The 20,596-nt window shown below is 37.8% G+C and overlaps 2 protein-coding genes across 2 annotated transcripts in view; one reads left to right on the top strand and one right to left on the bottom strand.

The window, feature by feature from the left end:
- Nucleotides 1-5,969, bottom strand: part of LOC118817965 (ATP-binding cassette sub-family C member 8) — a 46,225-nt gene extending 40,256 nt beyond the window's left edge. The window contains exons 1-4 of the mRNA XM_036585010.1: nt 5,934-5,969; nt 2,829-2,988; nt 2,397-2,538; nt 1,984-2,105 (exon numbers count right to left, since the gene is read on the bottom strand). Of these exons, the coding sequence (XP_036440903.1) occupies nt 1,984-2,105; nt 2,397-2,538; nt 2,829-2,988; nt 5,934-5,954 (445 nt within the window). The 5' untranslated portion in view covers nt 5,955-5,969. The remainder of the gene's footprint in view (nt 1-1,983; nt 2,106-2,396; nt 2,539-2,828; nt 2,989-5,933) is intronic.
- Nucleotides 5,970-9,200: 3,231 nt separating this feature from the next.
- Nucleotides 9,201-19,608, top strand: LOC118818118 (secretory carrier-associated membrane protein 5). Its single transcript, XM_036585264.1, has 7 exons — nt 9,201-9,330; nt 12,211-12,272; nt 12,418-12,537; nt 15,003-15,159; nt 17,426-17,527; nt 17,679-17,796; nt 19,189-19,608. The coding sequence occupies exons 2-7, from the start codon at nt 12,266-12,268 to the stop codon at nt 19,366-19,368; spliced, it is 684 nt and encodes a 227-aa protein (XP_036441157.1). The 5' UTR covers nt 9,201-9,330; nt 12,211-12,265; the 3' UTR covers nt 19,369-19,608.
- Nucleotides 19,609-20,596: the final 988 nt, after the last annotated feature.

The following is a 20,596-nucleotide window of genomic DNA, read 5'->3' as shown; positions in this document are numbered from 1 at the left end:
TTGCCTTAAACCTTAAAAGGTTCCTGGTTTGTTCTCCTCTTTGTGAGGTATTGCCACACTACTGGTTTACTGAGCGGTTACCTTCTGTTTTCATGACCTGTGTACCGAACCCATTGCTTATTTCTCGATTGTTTCTCTTTTGACTTTTGCCTGTTTTTGGATTTGCCCTGACTCGGTTCTCTCATTAAACCAACTTTTGTTTTTAAGATCCGCGAGCGTCTTTCTGTGCTTGTTCAGCATTACAACCAGATAAAAGTGAGGTACAAACTCACACTAGGCAAAGTACTAAGCAATTATTTTGAGTTTACACTGAAGTGGCCAACAGATTCTACGTATTTACCTTAAATTTTTAAGGATTTTTTAAGGTAATTATTTAGGATAAAATTATAGCAAGAAAATAGACAGTCACTAAATTTCACTGTAATGCCACATTTAAACAGTGATATACATAAGAAAAATCTCTAAAGACTAGATAGCTGTTTTGGAGAAAAAGTGATCCAAATGCATTAGAGTCTTATATACCTGTATGTAAATAGAAATGCAGCTGAATCAGGACTATAACAGAGAGCAATGATTTTTATTTTCACTGCTGTCAGAAAAAAAAACCTTGTGTCTCCAAAATGGTAACTTTACAGGAGAAAGAAAAACGTTCTTGACTTTTAATGGAAGTAAAAGGAGAAATATTTTTTTCCAAGTCATTGTGGGCCATTTCTGTTGGTCCAATCATCACAAAATGTTGACACAACATAAAGAGCAGCTGGCTTTTTAAAATATGTCAAAAAATGAAAAATGACAAAAATTGAGATACAAGGTTTTGTCCCGACAGTGACATGTTTACTGGGTCCTCACCTTAGAGATTTTTACTGTCTACTTTCCTGCTTAAACTTGTGATAGTACAGTGAAATTTAGTGTGGGTACATTTATACATACCACCATGTTACTTCAAATAATTTTCTAACTATGAAATATTCTACTATGTCCTTCTTCATCTTAATAACAAGAACCTGTTGGGCATTTCAATGTAATTTTGTTAAGACTCTTTTGGAACTTACCACTATGTTATTCAAATTAATTAGTACTTTAGTGTACCTCACACTTACCTGGTTAATACCTAGAACTTAAGAGACTGTAAAAGAAAGCAATATGGAGGAGTAGCACGTGTTACTCTATATAATGTGACAATAGGATTACATTTTTTGATAATTTTAAGACAGTTGACCTATCCATGCTCCACCCACAACTTCATTTGTTCTTAGCAATTCCATTGAACCTAATGAGAAATTGTAGCATGCTCAGGTTTAGTCAGAAAATCTGAATTATTTGCTACAGTGCTATCTACTAGTGTTTGTTTAGAGATGCTACACAATGAGTCTCCAGGTTAAAATGCTATGCTACTGAGCCACACTATGTAATTAATTGAATCTAGGCAGGTTGGAAAGGACAATGACATAGAATTAGCTGTCATGCTAGACAGCTATCTCAACAGTGTGATCATGAAGGCAAAATTAATATCATTTTACATTAATAGCACACTCGAAATGTATGTATTATAACAAAATTTGTGTGTTATAGTTCCTAATAAGATTGAATGGGATTTTTACTGACGTGTTGTAGGTTGTCCAACATCGCAACTCTTTGAGGTCAAACAAGATTTCCAAAAATCCATTCAACCCAACAACCTGCCTTGATTTGCTAGAGCAACATAGTCCAGCTCGGGAGCACTGCATTTTAAAATGGAAACCCAATGTTGTATAGTCACAACAATTTCTCATCCAAAAAACAGAGTTTTTGAATGTTGAGTTTCAGCATTCAGTAAAGCTGTTTAAACACAACAGCTATGAAAAAACACAAATGTGTGAGCTGAGCATGGATGGGTCAATTAAGAGTTCATTTAGGACATGCATTATATATTCTTAATTTCTCAACAAACTGAATATGTGAATATATTTAGTCTTTCACACATTTGCAAAACACTGTACATACCTAGAAGTAAGTTGGGAAAGTTGGAGGTTTCTATGTTATGGTAATAGACTATAGAGGTTAAAGCTGCCAGTATTCCCAGCCCTGCTGGCATGTAGAGGTGGACGTGGCGGGACTGGTTAAACCTGAAGAAACAGAAAGGTTCATGTAAGAAGTCCACATTGTAGCAAGATCCCACCACATGCAGTCTAACTGATATAACTCGGATCTACAATCCAAACCTCTGTGACTGTGACAGATATATTTTTGCCCATCGCCCACCCCATGTTAATCACACCCACAACACAATGTACTATTCTCAAAACCACACTAACTCATCACCTATTACAATGTCTAGTAGAAATGGCCTTAATAGATCTTGCATTTATGGCTTTGAAGTTTATATGATCATTAACGATTACACAGTGAGAGCTCACCCATCTGAGACGATCCCCTCTGCTATCTCACACACAAGCACGAACAGCAGGGCAGCTGTGAGCAGCCAACGGACGTTATGGCCAGGAAAGTGCAGCCAGGTGCTGTGGTGAATGTGGACCTTAGAGCTTTGACTGCCCCAACCTACAGAAAGCGCATTGTTTACTACAAACAGCCATGAACTGAAATGACCTGATTCAATACATTAACTTTTCAGTCTACCACACAACCTAATTCCTGACAGAATACTCTTAAATGGCTGGGCAAAGGATTCAAGAGAGTAATCCTCAATCACTTAAATTAAAATTGCTGTTAATGGCTGTACTTATCTTAACCCTTAAATCCATATGTCAGGGTCACTAGCGACCTGTGACCTCATTTCTCCCCCTCAACCTCGTCGATGACAAAGAAAACAAGGTGAAGAAGTCACTGACCGATGAAAAGGATGGGGAAGGTGCTGAAGAGGAGGAAGACATGCGGAACAACTCCCAGAGCATCCAGAAAACACCCATTATTCAACAGCCCATTATCCACCTTATAGGCAGACGAGTTATCGGTTCCACAGAAAGATAGAGTACTGTTGGAGATAGGAGCCTGAGAGAGAGAGAGAGAGAGAGCGAGAAAGTGATTATTTAAATGTGTGCATCTATTCCATATGAAGAAAATATCTATTACATCAACACAACTATTACAAAAAAAAAAAGAAACTAAACTGAAACATTTGAAAATTCATTCAGTGCATCACTTTTTGGTGCATGGACGATGAGATAAATATATCTAAAACATAAATGTACTACATTTTGCAGCAAAAAAGAGAAACTAGTACGCATAGTAATGTGTGTTTCCAGGAGATGTAGTGGACCGTGTCTTCTTAGAAGGCAGTGGGGCAGTCAGGGGGGGTCTGGTGGGGAACAGACCCTCTGTAGAGCAACTAAAACCCTGGAGCAACATGGTTAAGTGCCTGGCTCTACTGTAGTGTGCATACTTCTATACTCTATACCAGAGTAATGACAGAGCCTGCAGCAGCTCACCTCTATTGCACACACTGTCTGCATGAGAGCAACAACAGAAATATAATTATATAAGTATTATATACATTAACATTGCTTTTATGTGAAAACGTTCATATTAAAATGGTTATTTTATTCATGAATTTACGTGTTTAAAATAAAAACTATATTTTATAATTGTTTTGTTTTTTGAGAACAACAAGGAGTTATTAAATGATAAATAACATACTGTATTTGATATATTACCTGCCTACATTATTTGATCACTACTTTTGAAATATGACACATTCTGATATTTTATAGATATTTTATTAGCAATTTTGTTTTCAAGAACACAGCATTCTCTATAATTAGTAACTCATCTACTGCACTGTTCATTATTCTGGTCACATCTAACACTTTTAAAAATATTTTTTTTAAGTTTTGTTTCATATTTTGGACACTGTGAAATTGTAGAGTGGTAGCACTGCAATAGAATAATTTGATACATGTCTCTGCATCTAGGTTGGTTTTATGTGATTGAAAATCAGGGGAATTCCACTGATTTTTCAACACTGCTTCATAACTAATTTACTACAATGTAAAATGTAAACAAAGTCATTCAGAGTGGTTTGGTGTGAAAAGCTTTGTTTTAGAGAAACTTACCAAGTTAGAACCAAGTGGTGGTGACAGGAACCAGAAGTCTGACTCTAAAAGCTACATCACAAAAACTACTACATTGAACAGTTATGAATACCTTGCCTGATGCCTGAGACATTGTTTTATGTTAGTTTTAGTTTTGACTTAAGTTTTGGCATAAAACATATTTTGGAATCTTTACATGGCAGAGAGGTACATGCTGAGTATTGTAAGGCAAACTAGCACCCAAAAAACCTTACATATAAAAACTCAGAGGACAGGTGTCAGGTCACTGGTCATATTGGATGGTAAATAAAACAACTGTAGACATCGTGACCCCTGGTTCCTGTCACCACCACTGTAACACAACATATGCTGCTTATGCTGAAGAATAAGTGAATCAGACAAGTGTGAAAGTGGTCACATTCATGTTTAGCATTTTTGCCACTAAGTGATGGTTTGATAGGAGCTACATTGCAGGTTAGAAATGAACTGCTGGCATCCACTAGCCCTTCTGTACTGAGATGTGGGATGGTGGAATGAAAACAAAACAAAAAAAAAAATATGGGAAAAACTGAGCGAAACAGCATTATTTACAATAATAGGGATGCACAATAATATCAGAATCATATCAGTAACAGCGGATAATTTTTTGAAAAAGGTCCCAGAATCGGACAGATGTTAAGCTTTTGCACAGATTATCTGATGACATATTGATTATACTCCAGAAGAGCAGAATATTTGGGTTACCCTGGACTGCAACACTAAAATCAGCTAAAATCACCACATTGGGAGCCGCAACATTTTATGTCCATTTTACCATCTTGATTGTAAATATGTCTCAGTATGTGCCAATGTGCTACTATATAATACAAACAAAAATGCAGACTTAAGTTACTTTGCGCTGCTTTAAGCTTTAGCTCAGCTATAGCCGCTTTTCTCACATCTTTGGCAGGAAACTCCTCTGCAAAAGTAGAATAGTTTCTTGTAAAATATCTCTCAACCTTTGACTTTTTACCAGGCTAAAGTCAGCTTATCGTTCTCCAGCATTTTGTTCGAGTCTTCCTGTTCCACCTTAATTGGTGCCTGAGGCGCCAGAATGTAACTGCTGTACCATTTAAGGTGGAACGGTAAAATTCGAACAAGAAGCTGGTGAATGAGAACTGATTTCAGCTTCACGACCTTTAAGTGTTTGACTGTTTCTCGTTGCAAATTAAACATATCAGGAAACCAGCTGGCGTGATTATAAATGCAAATAAGTCAATTCGCCTCAAAATTATCAACGTTCATCTTAAATCTTTCTCTTTACCTTTTCGTTACTAGCTAGGCAAGATTCTTGTCTGCATTGCCAGGGTGACCAGCAGTCTGCATGCCAACCTTCAGGGTTAAAGGTTGGTGAATTAGCAGATATAGGCTACATTTATTCCAGAGTTTATGACCATTTATTGTTTAACCTGTGTTGAATGATCAGCAGAGCTGTATTTTACTGCAAAAGAGGATTATTTTATTTTTACCTAAAAATCTAATTCTGCTGTGGAGCTGCAACAGAGCAGTAAAAGAGCTGCATGTTGCCGACCCCTGTACTAACTGCTCAGTGATAATCGCTGAAATGAAGACAACCTGCAACTTTCTCTACTGTTTATGAATCAAATTCTTATGAGCTTTCCAACTTGTTTTCTTAGTAAACAATTATTTGAAACTGTTGAGTACTGGAATCATATGAGAATAACAGTATAAGTGCATCTGTAACAAAGCAGGTTTTAGCCTTAGTGAATTAGATGAAAAGCAGCACTACTACATCCACGGCAGGCCTGTCACATTATAACTGCTCCACAGCTTCACTGACTTCAGTGGAAATGTTTACAAGTTTCATAGCGTTACACATTCAATCCGCGAGACAAACACACTTACCGGTCTGTATCCGCGCAGCATCCTGACAGACAGACGAGTTTCATTCCTCCCCCCGCTCCAGAACACACTGTAATGAGAGTGTGATGTCCAGGTGGTCCATGCCAGGCTCGGGGGCTGCGCTGCCCAAACTGCGCTCAGCCAAAAACACTAAAGCTGAGCTCTAATCCCGCGGATTACACAACACACACAGCCAGCCTCGGTGCTGAAGAGCGCTGGAACGGCAGGACGAGTGACAGTGAGCGTGAGTCTGAGCAGGAGCGTGCGCGCGTCTCCTGTTCAAATAAACGCGCTGCAGGAAACGAACTGCGCATGCGCACACATCCACCTGCAGCTCCGCATCTAAATAAACTACACAAATAAATAATAATTATGATGATCATTGTAACAGCAACTAGTACGACTACTCCAACTTTAACTATCTAATATAAAGAATATTATTACATAAAATATCTTTAAATATATTTACACCGATCAGGCATAACAATATGACCACCTCCTTGTTTCCACGCTCATTGTCCATTTTATCAGCTCCACTTACTATATAGGTGCACTTTGTAGTTCTACAGTTACAGACTGTAGTCCATCTGTTTCTCTGCATACTTTATTAGCCCCCTTTTACCCTGTTCTTTAGTGGTCAGGACCCCAGTGGACCCTCACAGAGCAGGTATTATTTGGGTGGTGGATCATTCTCAGCACTGCAGTGATACTGACGTGGTGGTGGTGTGTTAGTGTGTGTTGCACTGGTATGAGTGGATCAGACACAGCAGTGCTGCTGGAGTTTTAAACATCTCAGTGTCACTGCTGGACTGAGAATAGTCCACCAACCAAAAATATCCAGCCAACAGCGTCCTGTGGGCAGCGTCCTGTGACCACTGATGAAGGACTAGAGAATGATTAGCTCATACTGTACAGCAAGAGATGAGCTATTGTCTCGGATTTTACATCTACAAGGTGGACTGACAAGGTAGGAGTGTCTAATAGAGTGGACAGTGAGTGGACACAGTGTTTAAAAACTCCAGCAGCACTGCTGTGTCTGATCCACTCATACCAGCGCAACACACACTAACACACCACCACCACGTCAGTGTTACTGCAGTGCTGAGAATGATCCACCACCCAAATAGTACCTGCTCTGTGAGGGTCCATGGGGGTCCTGACCACCGAAGAACAGGGCAAAAGGGGGCTAACAAAGTATGCAGAGAAACAGATGGACTACAGTCTGTAACTGTAGAACTACAAAGTGCACCTATATAGTAAGTGGAGCTGATAAAATGGACAATGAGTGTAGAAACAAGGAAGTGGTCATAATGTACACACACACATATATGTTTATATTTATTTATGTACATAATGTGCACACACATTATTATTATTTTTTTAAACATCATTAACATTCCATATAAAAACTCTGAAGGCATGTAGATTCACAGTTTGGATACTGAGTAAAATGTTTATATTTGTGTTGTAGTTATCACAACCCCTGGTTCCAATAACCACCACTGTAAATAAATCTGTCAGTCTGTTTCTCTACAGTAACACATTTCACATCAAACCCCTCTGAAGGACTGTCTACACGTCAACCATGAAAACATGCAGAAATCTAAAAAAGGTGGAATTCCACTTTGAGAGTGTTGGTCATGACCCTGTAGTAGGAGACACACTGTCCTCTAGAGGTCACATGATATATTACCAGCTGCAGACAATGGACTTAACTTCTTTTCACCACAGTAAGTTTCAAATTTAAGCTGCACAGTGAGGTAGACTGTACTTGTAATTCAACTTGTAATTAGGACAGAGTGATTTGCCCCATTAGAGGGGGTGTTTTTTCCCATCGGGGTCGTTGTTTTACCTCACTGAAAGAGCCCTTACAAGAGGATGTTTTGCCCCATAAGAAGTGAGTTTTGCTTAATAAGAGGGTTACTTTGACACATTGGAGGGGTGTTTTGTGCCATAGAAGAGGTTGTTTTGTTTTATTAGGGTGTTTGTCCCCATACAAGGGGAGTGTTTTGCCCCTGCTGTCTCCCACCCTTGCCCTCTTGTACAACTAGTTTCATTGCATAATTTACTTTCTTTCATATTTTGTGTTTTCCACATTGGTATTACACTCTCAGAAATAAAGGTAGTAAACTGTCACTGGGACAGTGCCCCTCTTATCACTGGGATGGTTCCCTCAATGGTATGTCTCAGTACCTTTAGTCAGGGAACATATCTGTACCATAATAAATTGAAATTATATTTTGTAAGTTGGACTGACTCCGCACCCCCCTGTCTGGTCTCCAGGCTTTTTATTTTATTGTTCTGTTTTAAAACATCAGGTTATGAAAAGATACAAATATGTATTGTTTACCTGGAAAAAAAACTTATTTAAGGTTCACACGGGACCTTAGAACCTCTGTTGTTTGTTTGAGGGCACATTTACATTGTTTGTACCTTGATAAGCGAAAAATGTACCTGCACAGAACCTTTATTTCAAACAGTGTACACTCTTAAATATGATGGCTCTTCAGTGGTTCTTTAGTAAAGAAAGTGTTTCTAAATAGAACCATGAACACTAAAATAACTCTTTGCATCGTTAAAGAGTTCTTTAGATTGATGAAGTATGTGCTGTAGATCGTTCTATATAGAACCTTTTTGAAAGGGGTTCTATATAGCCCAGGTTCTTCTATTGTTACAGTTTCAAGCCTGCAACAATAGAAGAACCCTTTTTTGTCGTTATATAGAACACTTTTCAAAAAAGGTTCTACATATAACCATGTAAAACTCATTCTCCATCAATCTGTAGAACTCTAAGAGTTCTTTTAGTGCCCATTGTTCTATTTAGAACCATTTTCTTTACTCAAGAACCACTGAAGAACCATCCTTTTTAAGTGTGTAGGACAAACCACTGCCCTGTACTATGACTGGCTGGTTATATCCCTCATCCTGCACTAGGATTGGCTAGTCGTTCATACTCACCCACGATCCTTAAAATAGGCGCCTGGTAACACTGGAGGCGGAGCTTGGCGGAATACAGGTGTGAAAACAAAACCCACCGCATCACAGCGACTCCCGAGAGGAATTGATGGCGCCTTCAGCACCGCGGACAGTGACCAAAAAGGTCAAACCGTGATTGGCTCATCGAGCGGAAATAGGGCGTGCCTCCGCAGCAAAGGCATCCATCTATTGGGTGGAGCCCCGTGAACGGAAACCCTCGCGCTCGCGAATGGGTGGAGCCTGGTAACACTCAGGACTTTAGAGGAGCTTACTGCAAAAATAACAGTGCAGGGAAATAAACCTGTGTTTCCACAAGCTGCCCTGAGCACGTTCAGTTAAACGGTAGCTATTAGTGGAATGAAAGACAGCGCGTGCGTAAGGAGACTCCTGGCGTTTTAAACAGCCGGGCGGCGCGTTTGAGAAGGTAAGAAGATTATTTCACTTCTCCATCGAGTCAGTCTATAAACTCCAGGTCTTTGGTGCCTCGTGATGTGCATTCTCAATATAAGGTCCCGTTCAGTTTTCAGGCTCTGAATCAGGGAGTCTTAAGGCTTTGTTGGATGTTGTAGAAGAGATGTGGGTTCAGTGTTTGAGCCAAAACATCGAGAGGATTCAGGTCTGTTGTGATCCTGGAAAATCTGTCTAAAGCCAGGCCTAATACCAGCGTGTCTGCTTAACAAAGCCACTGTCTACTTTCTGTCTGAGAGTTGTGATTTTGCTGTTTAAGTCAGCAGTTTGTCAGTATTGACAATGCATTATCAAACACTGCAAAGGTTTCAGTACACTAAAAAAAGTTATGCATTGAATTGATTTGATTTAGATGTGCATCATTTCCACAAGAATAAAATGCGTAACATCAACACAAATGTTTTAATCTGTTTACTTACCTTTGGTAAGAATAGTGTTGGAATATTTAATTATGTGGGAATTATACACACATTTGAACGATACTCTCTCCTTTAAAGTAATGTAAAGGGGAACTACCTTGATTTTTCCAAAATTCTACATAATTAAGTGATTGAGGTGTAAATGAAGTCAGAGTGGTTTGATGTAAAACACTCCGTTCTAGAGAAACTTACCGAGTCAGAATTGTTCACAGTGGTGGTGATGGGAACCAGACGTCTGAAGAGTTTAATGCCTCTAAAAACTGAATGTCATTGCATGAAATGGTATATAAATACACTGCCTGATGTCTGACACATTGCTTTATGATAGTTTTGTGATAAAGTTTTGGATCAAAATGTATTTTAATCGATTTATTTTTATTTATTTATGGTGGAGGGGTACATGCAGTGCATTGTAAGGAAAAATAGTCTCCGAAGAAAACTTATTAATTTCAGATACTATTTCATCATCTTCAGCATTACATGTAAAAACTCATGTGAAAACTCAGAAGGCTCATGTAGGTTTACGGGTGGTTTTGGATAGTCAATAAAATGTCTATATTTGTGTTGTAGTCATCATGACCCCTGGTTCCTATCACCACCACTGTAAAGAAATCTGAGTCTATAAGCTTATATGGACCATTTCACTTCAAACCACTCTAAATGTCTAGGGTTAAGACTGATTATTCAGAAATTTAGAAAATTTGGTGGAATTCCCATTTAAGTTCTAGGTATGAACTGGAAAAGTTAACATGATGTTAAATAAAAGATAAAAGATGTAGTAAAATTTCTCATATGGACAATTATTTAGAGTAAGAATGGCTAAATAGTAACAAACTCACATAAAATTTCACTCTAATGTAATATTTAAGCAGAAAAATAAACTGGAAAAACGATAGTAACTTTTTAATATGTGAGGTAAAAAGGCATTACAAAGAAACTTGAAGACACGTGAGTCTTAAATCATACCTACATATCCATTATCTAAAAACAAAACCGAATCTGGGCAGTAAAAGAAAATACTCACAATTTACCTTCTTGCTCAAACATATGATATTATATTCAAATTTAGTGTATGTTTGTATTTACCACCTTGTTTCTCCAAACAATTTTCAAATTAAGATCATTTTTACTATATACTTTTGTAGCTTGATAGCTAGAACCTGTTTCAGTGTAATTTAGTTACACTGCCTTGGTACTTAAACCCCATGTTAAACAATATAATTACACGGTACTGTTTGTTCCACACAGTTAATACCTAGAACCTGATGGGCACTTCAGTGTCATTTAGCTAAATTGGAACTCAGCACCCTGTAATTTAACTTAAAGTTTAAAACAGTTTTCTAGTACATTGGATAACTAGAACTTTAGGGACTGTAAAAGAAAGCATTACCATTTGAACTGAGCAGATTCAGTGTATTACTTTATAAGTGTGGACTCTGCTCTTAGAAGAGAGTTTTTTTTTATCTTGTTCAGAATAAAAAGATCTCTGAAGAGCAAACTCAGTAAGGGCATCATGCACAAGATACCGGAAGGCACCAGTGTTTGTATGCATACTGTGCTTTTTAGCTAATATTAGCCCTGCACACTGTAAGCCCAAATAAGTTTACATAACTTAAAAAATTTAAGCTAACCTGTTGCCCTAATTAAGCATTGGTGAACAAACCAGCAAGTTTAAGTTCAATGTACCTAAGATACTAAACACTACATGTTAGAATATCTGAAATGTTAGTGTTAGATTAACGTAAATGCATGTTTGTGCAACTTGTAAATTCTAACTATTTAATTTATTTTTTTAAAGTGAATCAAGCCTTAAATCCCAATTTATTTATATGTTTTAATAGGTTGTTAAGAAACTTTCTCTGGTTAAGTGATATTGATCACTTTGCCAAACACTGAAGGGTTAGTGTGAATGTGGTCACCCACCAGCACAAACCCTCACTCAGCTGCAGAGAGGCTGACAACTCACCCTTTTAGCCAACAACGTAAGATCAGATTGCTGAGTAAAGCATATATGAAAAGCATCCACCTGAAGAAAGGTAGCCTGGGTGGATTAAAAACACTGATGGTGAGTAAAATAAATGGAAATGAACATCCAACATGCAATTAGATGGAGCCAGGAGCCAATGGGAAAGACATAAGTTTTAGCCAACAAGACTGTGTTAATAAAACAAACATGTCACTGTATTTCACTTGAACAACACAGCTTACTTGGGGTCACTCAGTGATACACATTTGTTGAGTAACTTTAATAGGGAGAAATGATCAAACCAACAGCAGCACAGCTTCAGTTTTTGAATGTGGCGATTTCAAAGCAGCTAAGACTGAACTAAGTTGCAATGCTGATTCAATTTAAAAATGCCATTCAGCTCAGGCTTCTGTAGCAATATGCACTAACTCTTCTGATCTTTCTTTCATAGCAGTTCTCTCACTGTGCAGAAGAGCAAGTTAACATAAGCTACAGCAAATAACCAAATGGCTGGTATGTGTTTTTTTTTTTCTTTTCTTTTATTTAGCTTAGTTTCAATCAATGAATGACTAATTACAAAAATGCAAAGCAATATATGAAGCACAGCTCAAACTCTTTCAAAACTTCAAAAAGATTTTGCTCTTTTTTCATCCAACAGAAAATAATTTCCCACCTCTGCCTGGGTTCATCCCACTGAAGCCATGCTTCTACCAGGACTTTGAGGAGATCCCAGACCAGCACAGAACGATGTGCAAGAGGCTGTACTACCTGTGGATCTGTGAGTGTCTGAGACTTACTTGTGAGCTTCTAATTGTGCCGTATGCAACACATCAGTAAGAGAGATTGTGGGGGGTCTTGGAGATACTGTATGTATTTTCCTCCCAGCTTTTCATGCAGATTCCTGTGCAGTGACGAGTGGAGGATTGCAGAATATGCAGGAAACAGTATCTTGTTTATGCCAGTTTCAGCTGATGTTTACTACAGCATTCTTTACAAATGAACAAAAGGAAGTGGGGATGGGGATGACTGACACACTTTTAAAAAGATATAGGTTTTCAAAAATGAAGAAATTAATAGAAAATGTTATCTTTCTTTTTAAAATTTAAATTGGTCCATAAATATAAACATCATAATAACATAATGATTAAATAATAAGATAAATAAAACCAGGCCACTTTACCAATGTTAACTTTTTATGTTTAATTCTATAATTCTAATTTATACTATTTAATGAATTACACACTGCCCTATTAATACATAAATTATTATTTTATTTTCATCTTGCTGACTCAGTTATCTTTAAATGTCTTACATTTGTTATAAAGCTAAAGTGAATTTAATATAAACAGTGATATAATGTATCTCTAACAATAGCCCTACACTTCAGCAGTCTGGCACATGTGCCAACCACCTAAAAATCAATGTCCCAACCAACTCCACCCACATCAGGACACAATTTACTTTATATTTAGCCAGCAATATTTACCAATGACTTTAAAATAATATATAAAATATAGTTGATTGCATTTTTTACAAACTACAGTTAATATATTGTGGTGTCTTTGTGAAGAAGAACCAGAGGGAAACATTGCACGTGTAGGTAAATGCTCTTTTACTGAACAGTCAGCGATGGAGAACTTCCACCCAGCGCTGAATTGCACAAATTGCACTGCTGCACTAGTAATGTCCACAACTACAACATCACAATAAATTTTGGATGGCCATGCCTCTCATGTTCCTATGTCTGTGCGGCCAGTGGTGGAAGCCACATAGCTCCCCCCACCTTCTAAGGTCAGTCGTCTCAGTCTCAGAGAGCTTGAGCAGAGCCCCTGGGGTGTGCAGGGGCATGTCACCCCTCACCACAGTCTTTCAGCAGCAGGGGTTATAGAATGTTTGCTGCTGCATTTGTGTTCTCGCTCAGGGCCATGTCCACTCCATCAGGGCACCAGAATAGGGGAGACTGACTGAGTAGCAACGCTGCTCCACTCGGCTGCTCTCTGCTTTCTCTGCCTCCCATCATGTCAGCTCTGGCAAGGGTGCGGCTTGTGCGTGATGGAGCCCCGACTCTTTGCCACAGTTACAGTGGATCGAAGGTTGGCTGGTTCGGGGAGTTGCACATGCCATCCCAGCCCCTTCAGCAGCACTGCGCCCAGGACATTCCCCAGCATTAACTCTTCCTGTGCTGCCTTCCTGAACGCCGAGTGTTATATTTTTGTGAAGGTTCCCCTTACTGACCCTGAAATTAACACTGACACAACCAACCTGAGTGCTTACCAACCCCATTCTTCCCATTATATGGAGGTGCTTTAAACTTTAAAAAGGGTCTTCACATCTTATTTAAATGACCCTCTATTGAAAGGTTCTTTAAAGAACAAAATTTTATGGTTTTATGATTATTTTATGACACCTATGATTTAATAAAAAATATTATTTTAATGAAAACTTAAGCAAGTAGTAGGAAATTGGATAAAATAATGACTTTCTTATTCAGTGCGTGGGCCATGCCTCATTACCTTATCTCGTCTGATTCAGTCTCTAATTATTTCATTATAGTAGTAGAAATGTTAAACTCTGTGCTCACTTACAATATGCTTACTGGACATCTGCAGACACCCAGAGACTTACTGCCATCCCTTACTATAGATGCCCCCTGTAGCTGAAGCCCTACAGGTAGTCCTGATCTCTGTGGTCATTTGGGTGTGGTGGCATGCTTTTAGTTTGGATCACATATTGTGAATGTTGCTTTGTTTCTAACTGCTGTAAATAAGTCACACATCATGGAGTACATTAGTCTGGCAGTGTGTGCTTATAACTGTTTGGTTTTGGCATGTTATTGTTGGTGGTGGTGTTGCAGCATGTGAGTGTTTGTGTGTAAATTGTGTTAATGCTTCTATACTGTATTAATCTATGTGTATTTTTTATGCTCATTTTGTTTCAGGTGTCTGTATTTCTAACCTTTCGCACTTCTTCACACTTCTACTCTATAGCGGACATAAATTTGAGGCTGCTGTGCATTTTTCTGTTACATATATGTTTTCTACTTTAATTCTTGACACTGAACATGAATAACTTGTACTTAAAGCTGCTCTATGTACGTTTTTGGTTAAAGTCGAAAGAAGTAGCATTACTGAATCAGGAGGAAAAAACAAGCAAAAAGCATGTGCTCTGCTGTGAGTCACACTGTAAAGCCTGAAATAATCACTGAATCATTGAAACACACTAAATCCATGTGTTGTTCTTTAGTATACAGTGCTACTCTGGCGGTGAATTTCTTTGGCTGTATGGCGTGGATGTTCGGTGGAGGGGGCGTGACTAACTTCGGCATGTCCATCATCTGGCTGATCCTCTTCACACCATGCTCCTACGTGTGCTGGTTCAGACCCATCTACAAGGCCTTCAAGTGAGTCTCAGTAAGCCTGCGTCACCCTTGTCTGCTCCTGTAGTTCCCCAGTACTGCAGGTATTAGATTTCTCCTAAAGCATACATTTAACTTAAATGATTTAGGAATGAACCCATGACCCATGATTTGAGCCAGGTGTGCTGGGAGTTGAGAAAACACTGAGGGCCAGTTCCCCAGACATGAATTAGCTCTAGTCTTGGAATAACTGCGGTTCCAGTGGTGACTCTCTATTGGAAATTTGTTTTAGTCTAGTCTTTAGCTTAACCTGGATCTGAGAAACTGGCCTTGCCTGGGGTATTGAGGACAAGGATCCAGAAACTAGACCCTTACCCACAACTTTGAGAACCAACTGGAACCTGCATACACAGTGCACGCACTACGTGATGGATCATTGTAGACATGGTTTTACAGTGCTTTGCTTTGTTCCTAAGCGCTTGAATTGATTAATATTATATGAACTTTTTATTGTAACTGACACTGACTTAAATGGTGCGAGATGCACTCTGACTCTGACATTTGTTTCTTGCTAGTAGCTGCTGCAGTAAATGTTTCCCTGAAGAGTCGACATGCAAGTCCTTCTGCTATCAAAGCCCCAAACACTAGTGCAAGCTCTAAACTGTACATGACCAGTGTGCTTTTTATCTGACGTAACAACCATGTTCTCATACTTCTACAGTGAAGACATCCTTGATACATGTGCTATTTTAAACAATTCCACTTGAAGCAAACATTCTTCGAAATTTGTCCATGGTGAACAGTTAGACCAGCTTTGTTGTACATATAGTAGACTATACTAGATAGAGAGAGTGTGCAAGATTTATGTCGGCATATTCTTTAAAATGAAAAAAAAAAATTCAAATACATAAAAAATATCTCTTTAGAAAATAAACCCGATGTTGCATATGAAAAAATTGGCCTGAACATGTCCCAATATTTTGACGGGCCTCCTTGGCCCCAGGTTGGGTTGCAGCCCTCTGCAAAAGACAGTACATCATAACACTTTTTTTGGATGGTCCACTGTAGATGCTTTGTAGATGCTCAGTCTATCTTTAAGTAACATTCAAATAAATATCTATTAAATATAACTGAACTTGAATTTGTGTGTAAAAGATTCTGTTAAAACTATCCCTAACCCTAACCTTAACCCCATCTACACCTACTCCTAAACCTAAGCCCAATCTTAATGTTGTTGATAATCAACTGAGTATCACCAGAAATATTGTTAAGCTCTGTAGATCATCTATGGAGGACCATCCACATAAAGTGTGAGCAGTTATTGTTATATGGTGTGATTGTTTAGAAATTCTTTATAGAAATCTAAAAATATTCTGTAAAGTTTCTTAAATTTTTTATTATAGTTGTCTCTTCAGCTAGCAATCATGCTATGGCCTATTTGCTTTCCTTTACTTCACATGAACTTAAAGTTAGCTAGCTAACAAGTAACTGGCTAAAAACTCAGTAGCCAGCTATACTGAATGTAATTTGCACAAATTCATATTATAGGGATATTATTATAGGGGTATATATTATATAATTCATACTGTAAGCCCCACTTACAACTGGTTTAGCGATGCTCCTGTTGGACAAACAAAACAACCTAAATGTTAGACAGGGGAAAATGTAAAAATGTTAAATTACATAATACAACCAAAAGACAATAAAATATAGCTGACTATGTTATTTGCCCACCTGATCAACATTGACCAAATACTAGAAAACATTAGCTGATCTGGTTGGGTAACTTGTCACGAGATCCTTACCTTCGTAGCGATGCAGGTAATTCTCGAACAAAAACTTTGTCCAGCAAACGAACGATGTCTTTCATGGAAAAATTAAGTAAATATGTTAATGAGGTCCTCCACATTCTCATTTATAAACAGTCACCACTTCTGCTGTGTCGAATACAGAGGTGTGAAAAGGGTTTCTTCTGTTATAATAAGTGGCAGTATACTAAAATACTACATTACATAAATATCTCCTTTTTGAGTTGGAACACTAAGAAGCAGTTTGACACTTGTTTGTGCTGAAAGTTTTGCTTTATATGAAGAATAATTTATTTTTGGTCCAAAAGATATAGGGGTATTCTGGGTTCAACTGTTTGACATCAATTGTCATGGGAGCTCCTACGATGTCCACTACTTGACATTTTTGAGAGCTCTTATTTATAGGGCAGCAAACAAGGCCTACGGCTTTGACAGTTTGGGACAAAATAGAGTTTCCTCCTCCTATCTGCCATCATCTCAACCTGCCCATCTGTTGTCTTTAGGACAGATAGCTCGTTCAACTTCATGGCTTTCTTCTTCGTCTTCATGGCTCAAGTTATTATCACCATCATCCAAGCCATCGGCATTCCAGGATGGGGCGTCTGGTAAGACTCTGACATTTTTCTGCCTTTTTAATATACACATTTCATGTATGACTGGATAGAGTCGATGTTCTTATTATTGAAGTCTTTGTCTTTATGAAACAGCTATTCTTACACTGTATGAAAAATAATATCTTTTCCTCTGTTCCACCAGTGGCTGGTTAGGGACCATTGCCTTCTTTGGCACCAGCATCTTTGCCTCTATCATTATGTTGATTCCCACCATCATGTTTACGGCTGTCGCTGCGCTGTCCTTCATCGCCCTCACTAAGGTAGCGCAGTGCAGTAAAGTCGCACAGAAACTTTTCTTCAGATCCTCTTCTATCAGTCATTCTAACTTTCTTACCAGTATAGCTTCTAACGTTCTTACCAATGTACCTTGTAACTGTAACTGTCACTAAAAGTACATTTAGTCAGTGCATTTTGGTGCAATCTTTCAAATGCCTTCTATAACTTAACAATGTATGGCATCCAGTTTTCCATGTAATTGCTAAATAATTAGCATTAGGACAAATAAGCTAAATTTAAGGTGTTAAAGAAATACTGTGGTGTTTTTCAACCAAATCTCTAACTGTTATATCTGTAACATACAGTCAAAGACCAGGGACAACAATTTAATGCATTTTCCTGTACTTAGAAACAAACTGAAAACATCTTGACTCAACACACAACAGAATCCTTTGGACAGTTGCTGAATTCCCCTCACTAAATGAGAATGCAAAACACGTTTTTTTTGTGGGACAATTTCAGTAAGAATTCACAAAAATGCTCTACAAAAAAGCTGCAAGTCTAAATCCGATATGATGCAGATGTGGCAGATAGATGTAAGTTAACTTTTAAGGTAACCTTTTTTTTACAGTTACCATAAAATGCAAGCTCTGCCTATTTTTGAGGTCACTCGGTTAAACTATATACATTGTTTTCTTCAATAAAATTGATGGAATTTATTTTAATGTATATGTGTATGGTTTACAAAATAAGCAAATTGGATTTTTCTTATAAGCAAGCAAGACAACAGTATTAATATGTATTTATTGTATATGTAAGTGCTATTCTGACAGTTGCAATTTTTTTGATATCAAAAAAGCTGGAGTGCTGTCCTTTTTATCTTGTAGTGTCTTTGTGGAGAGGTGCGAAATTGTTCGCCCCTCGTTGCTCGCTAGCAGCTTAACACAAAGTCACAACATTTCACAGACAGAGAGCAACAGTGTCCTTGTTAATATGATTGCAAATATTTTATTTCATTATATTGATTAAAAATATTTAAATTGATGGTGACATTTTATTCTGAGTGGTCATTTTAGATAACAAAAATGACCACTAACAGTAACATGTCAAAGACATATGAGGGTTAGTATTAGGTTTTGGGTTGAGATTAACAATACATCTACTTAATGTAAGTAATGTATCAACAGAACATCTACAAGATATTTACTGTAATGTATTCAGATGCTTCATTACTGCTACTTCGCTGATATGTTGTTGATGTGTTACTGAATATCTGTTAAGAGTTTAGTAATCATCTACAAAGGATCACTCCAAATAAAGTGTTACCAAATTGATTTCCACTCCACTGGCAGGATGGCCACTAGAGGGCGGACAAAGAGAAGCTACAGAGTGCCAGGGTTTGCCTTTAAGACTTGCTTCTTTGGTCAATCCACCAGGTTCATAACTTCTACCGTGGCAGTGGTGGTAGCATAAGCAAGGCTCAGGAGGAGTGGACCACAGGGGCCTGGAAAAACCCCCATGTGCAGCAGGCCGCACAGCAAGCAGCACTCGGGGCTGCTCAGGGAGCCATGCAGCAGCAGCAGTACTCCACACCCAACTACGACAATCAGATGTGAAGAAGTACTCAACTACAAAAGCAGGGGAAACTGGAAGATTGTCAAAGTCAGAGCACATGGCATTTGCTTCCTCTCTGTGAAGTAGGCCAGCCCAGAGCTGTTTGGGAATGTGTACTTCATGGGAGAAACAAACCTAACTGTTTCCTGCTTATTTATAGTTTGACATCTACACCAGTTAGTGATATTAAATGTGTATGTTTTTGTTAGTTGTATATTTGTAATTCAAACAGATTTCAGAGGTAAAACCATATATGTAATAATAACAACTCTACTGTAACCTTGGTCCATTATGTCCGATACATTTAATATAAGTTTGTCATTTACAGTTGTGTTGTACATCAACTAGGAATCAAACCATTTTCTCAACACATTCGTTTTATATCTAATCCAGAGCATGTCTAATGTGTATGCAACCGTAGTAACTACATACTGATTTACCATCCACACACATTTGTCCCAAATGCTCATTATGCACATTATTTATTAAAAAAAGGGAATTTTCTATAAAACTCTGAAATGTCTACTAGTCTAGAGGAAGGAATATAATAAAAAGTCTCAGGTAAACAAGCTACAACTTAAGTTTTAGTAGTACATACTGTATTTAATACTGTTATTATATATTATAATAGTATTTATTATTTGCTGTTTTATTTATTTATTATGGAGTTTGGTGATGTTTATAGGTTTTCTATAGGGATAAGTGTAATTTGTGTACTCTGCCATGTTCTGATAAGGGACATATAGCTTATAATAATGTAGTACATTATTTTATGCATACAGTCGTATGCAAAAGTTTAAACATCCCAATCAAATTCTATGTTTTGTTGAGTTTTAAGTGAAAATAAGTTAATAAGTTAACAGAGAACAAATGAAAACATGGCACCTGTGAATTTTATTAGTCCATTTGTTTTGAGTTCATGAAATATTTCCTATGGCCATCATATATATATATATATATATATATATAATATATATATATATATATACCATTCACCATTGTGTTCCATTCAGCAAATAATCAGTAATTGTGTATTAAAATGTACAGAAGTGTGTTCTCTGTAGAGGATGAATTAAATTATTTTCACTTAGAAAATCAGCAAAACATGTAATTTGACCAGGGGCAGCCGAGCTTTTGCAAACAACTAGACTAGAAAGTTAGACAGCTAGAAAGTTAGACTTTCAGAGATTCATGTTATTAAATAATCTGGAAAAGGTATTGACCCAACCA

This window comes from Colossoma macropomum, unplaced genomic scaffold (genome assembly GCF_904425465.1).
Source record: "Colossoma macropomum unplaced genomic scaffold, Colossoma_macropomum, whole genome shotgun sequence".
Classification (NCBI taxonomy): Eukaryota; Metazoa; Chordata; class Actinopteri; order Characiformes; family Serrasalmidae; genus Colossoma; species Colossoma macropomum.
Note: the sequence above shows the minus strand (reverse complement) of the source record. Positions and strands in the feature narration are given on the sequence as shown.

Bases quoted from the DNA above. Each gene is read 5' to 3' on its own strand.
- LOC118818118 (XM_036585264.1), top strand. The intron at 12,538-15,002 runs GTGAGTGTCTGA...GTTGTTCTTTAG, and splicing joins GCTGTACTACCTGTGGATCT to TATACAGTGCTACTCTGGCG. The intron at 15,160-17,425 runs GTGAGTCTCAGT...TGTTGTCTTTAG, and splicing joins CCCATCTACAAGGCCTTCAA to GACAGATAGCTCGTTCAACT.